Source organism: Silene latifolia, chromosome 7 (assembly GCF_048544455.1).
Source record: "Silene latifolia isolate original U9 population chromosome 7, ASM4854445v1, whole genome shotgun sequence".
In the NCBI taxonomy this organism is placed as follows: Eukaryota; Viridiplantae; Streptophyta; class Magnoliopsida; order Caryophyllales; family Caryophyllaceae; genus Silene; species Silene latifolia.
In genome coordinates, this window is record NC_133532.1 from 23,373,536 (window position 1) to 23,379,671 (window position 6,136).

General features: G+C 36.4%; 1 protein-coding gene across 3 annotated transcripts; it reads left to right on the forward strand.

The window, feature by feature from the left end:
• Positions 1-1,274: 1,274 nt before the first annotated feature.
• LOC141591939 (cyanidin 3-O-glucoside 5-O-glucosyltransferase (acyl-glucose)-like) lies at positions 1,275-5,772 on the forward strand. Of its 3 annotated transcripts, none has more exons than XM_074412448.1 (14): positions 1,275-1,412; positions 1,562-1,750; positions 2,150-2,213; positions 2,673-2,725; positions 3,145-3,220; positions 3,319-3,390; positions 3,484-3,571; positions 3,699-3,954; positions 4,046-4,161; positions 4,359-4,579; positions 4,778-4,806; positions 4,915-5,008; positions 5,110-5,212; positions 5,327-5,772. In XM_074412448.1, the coding sequence occupies exons 2-14, from the start codon at positions 1,610-1,612 to the stop codon at positions 5,574-5,576; spliced, it is 1,563 nt and encodes a 520-aa protein (XP_074268549.1). In that variant the 5' UTR covers positions 1,275-1,412; positions 1,562-1,609; the 3' UTR covers positions 5,577-5,772. The 3 variants fall into 3 exon arrangements, with proteins under 3 accessions (XP_074268549.1, XP_074268550.1, XP_074268551.1); XM_074412449.1 differs by having other exon boundaries at positions 1,276-1,412; positions 1,566-1,750; XM_074412450.1 differs by having other exon boundaries at positions 1,322-1,412; positions 1,514-1,750.
• Positions 5,773-6,136: the final 364 nt, after the last annotated feature.

A 6,136-nucleotide genomic window follows, 5' to 3' on the forward strand; every position in this document is an offset into this window, starting at 1 on the left:
CCGTTAGTCCGTTACACCATAATTTAATTCTATATATTTTTTCGTAAAAGTTGGTTTAATCATTAATAATTTCTATTTTTTCTAATTTATCTTTATAATTTTATTTTTTCTCCAAATAAGTTGGTAAAAAAATTTATAAAATAGTTGTTATTATTAATATTATATCTTAATTATAACTAAATAAGATTTATAAAATTATCATAATCCTACTAGTTTTTTAAATGATTGGCGGGTAGGCGGGTATTAGGTGGGTAAGATACAAAATCCATCCCCGCCCCATGACCCATGGCGGGTACAATTTTCGTACCCGCACCCGCCCCACCACCCGCCAAAGCTCTACCCATCCCCCCCCAACTGGGGCGGGTGCGGGGCGGTACCCACTTGTACCCGCCCCACTGACATCCCTAGTCATCAGGTATCTTATTACTAATATCCTAATGTGTTGTATGGAATGATATGATTACTTTACTCGAGTTCAAGTCTTGTAAAATTGTTTTTTTTTTTTTTTTTTTTTTTTTTTTTTTTTTTTAAGTTTGTTCTAGTCGGTTGTTTACTTTCGATTATAATATTTATTTCGGAAGAATTCTAAAGCAAACCGATAATAACAGCTTAAAATACTTATAGCGACACCGGAATAAAATTTTCTGTCTGTCACCGCATAGGAGTAAGGAAACGATAAATTTTGTGTGTCTGGCATTTCGCCGAGGGTCGCTGTTTTTGTTTTATTCTGCTGAAAAGTAATTGCAAAATTTTGTAGAAAAATGATTATTTTCACCTGAAGTCTTTAGATGCAATATATGTAATTCATTTACAGTTAAATGTGACCCAGTTTAAAATATTTTACCATTAAAATGCGACGTAGTTGAAAACTTGAAATTACCACATTTTACCATATAAGGTCACATATATAAGGCCTTTAGAAGCTAATCCGTCTGAAATAAGAATTAATGTTCTACTCCGATTTGTCTAAATATATTTGTCGTCATATCCTTTCGGAATCCCCTGTACCTTTCAACTTTAAAAGGTGAAATTGATCATTCAAGAAGACCCATAAGAAATTTTCATATATCACTTCTTCATCGATCACACGCCACACGATACAATGATCGTATACAATTCACATTTTTATTGCTGGGAATACCACCACTAATGAAGATAATCAAATTATCTTTCAAGTGCCTTTTCTAGAGGGTACAATCAATAGTAAAGATTAGAAGCAAAAAAATAATAATAATAAAAAAAAAGGTGCGTGTAGAAACGCAAATTCTCCCTTGTGACGGGTACTATTCCGTTATAAACACTGTTCACATTTGTCCGTCGCAAATTGTGACCGTCACAAGGGAAAATTGCTGGTGTAGAAATTGTACTCGTATTATACTAACAAAGTGCGATGCCAAGCATGACTGCATGAGGTATGAACTACTCGTTCTGTCTTAGTCAATTGTTATCATATTTTTTTTTATACGTTTGTCAAAACTCATCTCATTTCGTTAATATCTTTACTTCCATGAAGTATTCTCTCCGTCCTAGTTATTTAATTGGTTTATCCACTTTATATAAGGAAGAGAAAGAGGGAGAGTGAGTGAAGAAGAAAGTAGTAAGGGAAGACATGGTATTCCTCAAAGTAGTATTATGGTTTGGTGTGGTATCATTGTTATCAAACAACGTTTACGGTGGCGATACCGTTACGTTTGAACGACACGACTTTCCTTCTCATTTCATTTTTGGTGCTTCTACCTCTGCTTATCAGGTACTCTCATCTCCTCTTTGTCCTTCACTTTTTTTTGTCGCGTAAATCATTTGAAATCGTTTTAAGCTTATGACCTTTTCTTACATGTTACTCGGTTTATTGACTATATTGTAAGCTTAAAACGTTATCTATAGAGAATATTCCAGTCTTCCTACCTAAGTTAGTTAGGAAGACTGGAATATTCTCTATATTATCGTTATATATTTTCACATTTGGGTTTTTAATGTGTGTTATCAGGGACACATTAGAAAATTGGTCCGATATGGGTCTAACATATGTGGTGTTATTTTTGGGTAACTTCATGAAAGGACTCGTACTATTATAGTTGGTGGAGACGCTCTAAATATGGCAACTCGATAATTTGTTCTAGTTTCTCAAGTCGTTTTATGTGTGATGAAGGTGGAGGGAGCGGCTTTCGAGGATGGAAGGACACCGAGTATATTTGATACTTTTGCTCACTCTGGTTAGTCACATTTCCTTTATGCATCAATCCTCATTCTGCGCGCTTTCTCTAATTTTCTGAAAGATTGAGAAATCTGTACACGGTATCGCTGGCAGTTAGATGAGTGGGACCAAGATTGAGAGCATACTGAATGATTGATGAGTCGCACCAAGATTGAGAAATCTGTACACGGTATCGCTGAATGATTGAGAAATCTGTACATGGTCTGAATAACCTGAATTTTTATGGCTTAGTTAATTAGTTTGTTTGAATACTGGAATCAGATGTAGATATGACCGTTCCATGTTTTTTAGCAGACGAGAAACATGTTGGTTGTAACCTACTAGTGCTTTCTTGTACTGATTGCTCATGTTTTCTGGTGAAAGAGTAACGAAAAACTTAAGAACGCGTTAACGAATAGAAGAAACCAGTAATTTAATTTCTCCTTTTGAATTTTTGATACTCTTTGTTGGTTTTCAGATCCTAAGCCGGGAAATGGAGATGTAACATCTGACCAGTATCACAAATACAAGGTGACGACTACTCCGTATTTTTCATCTTAGCTATCGCCCTCATGCTTAGGTTTGCATTTGTTTACCTTTGCTTTTGGCACAAAGACCAAGGAGAGCGGAAGGGATCATTTGCTGTTGTAGTTAATGGATGGCAAATGGACAATAGTGTCATTTGATGATCAAATTACCCATAAAAAACCTTCCTGATATAGAAAGTTAAACAAATGAATGTAACACCCTAAAATGTTATAGGTAAACAAATGACTGAGACGGAAGGAGTATATTTATATGTTATACTCAGGTTCATTACACACAACCATTTACCCTATAGTTACTTTAGCAATAGTATGTAATGTTTTACGTTGGTTTCACATGTGAGTCGATCTCATACAAAGCTCATAGTAAAAAGTTATACTCACACATTGTTTATCATATGATAGGAAGATGTAGAACTGATGGCCGAAACAGGATTGGATGCTTATCGGTTCTCCATATCCTGGTCAAGACTGATACCGAGTATGAACAATCATATACAGTCGTCTTTAGAATACTTATACGGAGTATAAATTACGCTACAGTATCTTTTAGTCTAAGTATTTTGTATTTATCTTCAGATGGCAGAGGACCTGTTAATCCAAAGGGTTTGGAATATTACAATAACCTCATCAATGCACTCATAACCAAAGGTAATAAAAAGTTCACTGTATCATTCTTGCATATACTCCTCGAGATTTCGTTTTAGAATGATATTTTCTTTCTTGGTCAATTTTAATCTACAGGAATCCAGCCACATGTTACATTGATTCATTCAGATATACCTCAGGTACTTGAAGATGAATACGGGGGGTTCGTTGGTTCAAGGATTATGTATGTTCCTCCCGTTGTCTTGTTTACTCGATGATTTAAAGGATTTTGTTATAATAATACTGCGGCTAGTAACATATTTCATGCCGTGAGTGAAGTGTTGCTGACAGACATTGATCTGTGAATGCAGAGAAGATTTTGTGGCATACGCTGATGTTTGCTTTAGAGAATTTGGTGATCGGGTTTTACATTGGACAACGATCAATGAGGCAAATATATTCATCTTTGGTGGTTATGATCTCGGAAATTCACCCCCTTCTAGATGCTCTTTCCCTTTTGGAATTAATTGTACGAAAGGAAACTCAATGTTAGAGCCGTACCTTGCAGCTCACCATTTATTGCTTGCTCATGCATCAGCTGCAAGGCTGTACAGAGATAACTATCAGGTACTCCTATATAAGATTATGAACTCCGTCAAATATTTATTTCCTATAACACAAATTCTAGTACGCGAACTTTTGTAATATTACTATTCAGGGAAGACAACATGGATTTATAGGATTCAACTTGTACGCATTCGATTTTATTCCTTTCTCGAATACCACAGAGGATGTTACTGCCACGGGACGATCCAAAGATTTCTTTATAGGCTGGTGAGTTTCAAAATTAGCATTGCTGTCATTTGTCAGCTTAAGCTACTGTTCAGTCACATTATGTATTACTACCTCAGACTCATCAGGTTCTTTACGCTTTTATTCTTTTGTGAGGACTATTTTAATAAAACGTAAAGAATCTGTTGAGTCGGAGGGACTACCATACTAGAAGGTAAATGCATTTGATTTGGTTTCAGGTTCATGGAACCCCTGATGTATGGAGACTACCCTGCAATAATGAAAAAAAATGCTGGCTCCAAACTTCCCGGGTTCACTCAAAAGGAAACCGAGTTGCTGAAAGAATCATTTGATTTTATCGGACTAAATTACTACGCCGTCATTAGGGTTAAAGATAATTCTGAAAAGCTCAACAAGGAAGCCAGAGATTATCTGGCTGACCAGGCAACATCATGGTCATGTATGTCTCTCAGATTTTTCACATCTCATATTTTCTGATGTTACCCTAATGCATCAATGACTCCCGCCTGAGACGGGATAGGGGAGTCTGATGTAAGTAGTCTTACCCTGTGGGTTCTCGACATTATGATAAAGAGACGGACATGTGCATTTATTACGCATTTTTGTGTAAAACTGCTTACATTTGAACTTGTCACAGATTTAGAAGGCAGTGATCCATTTAGTGGGGTGAGGACTTAGTTTCAGTTTCTCAATTATCAACTGGTTTTTAATTCTTAATTACTCCTAAGTTCTTTTATCTTACTTACTTTTCTTCGACTTGATTGGTCCGTCTAGAATCCATTTATCAATACACCATGGGGACTCCAAGGAGTACTGGAGCATTTCAAGCAAGCATATGGCAATCCTCGTATCTATATCCATGAAAATGGTTCGTCGATCTCTTGGTGTCTCTTTACTCTAATACAATATGAATTTTTATTGACTAGTACCTACTGAATAATTGCTGTTGTGAATGGAACTTTTCGGCAGGCCAACTCAGTGATCACAGTACTGACTACGATACATTACTAAACGACCAATCGCGTGTAGAATATTTGCAAGGTCACATTGGAGCTGTGCTTGATGCAGTAAGGTAAAGTTCCTAGACCTACATTTCAATTTATATATACCATGTTAGGTGTATTAGTATTATCGTTAACCTTTCTGTTCTGTTCTGATCGAAACCATGTTCTAAAAATATTTGCAGAAACGGGTCAAATACGCAAGGATACTTCGTTTGGTCGTTCTTAGACATGTACGAGTTGATGTTCGGGACCAAATTTACCTTTGGCCTATACTATATTGATTTCAATGACCCAAAATTGACCCGACATCCCAGGCTCTCCCAAAGGTGGTACTCCAAGTTTTTGAAGGCCGGAAATGTGAGTATTGCTCGACAATATACCTCCGCCACCTCGAGCAGAAACCCTCATGTCATAGGCCTCAACTCTTCCTAAATATTTGAGTCTCATAGTTTTTTTTTTTGAAATATATCGAGCTGGTTACATAGTTTGGAAATTAATGCCACTGTTTTTGGCTACTCATGCTCTATAAGTTTTTTTTTTCATTGAAATTGATATCACAAACAAGATTATGCTTCACGAATCCATGGTATATAATTTTCATTTTCACTGAAATTGACATTGATATCACAAACTAATGCCTCGTGTGTGATGGCTTCCGAGTCAATCCACCATGCTATGTGATCATCCTGCATTAGATATGCTTTAGAAATCTATGGTATATAATTTTCATTGAAATTGATATCATAAACAAGATTATTACTCTGCTGTTTGTTTTGGAGGACCTTGGTCCTTAGAGCATCTGCAAAGATGAGGCTTTCCATATTTTCTCTTTCCTTCTTATTCGTCCACCTCATTTTCCACTAAGAGCATCCGCAAAGGAGAGAAATCACCTCCCCATTTGCCTTCTCTTTCGTCAAATGAGCAACCTCATTGTTGCACGAACCTCCCCATAAAATGGGGCTCCACTGTTTTTAGGGAAGGTCACAAAAAAA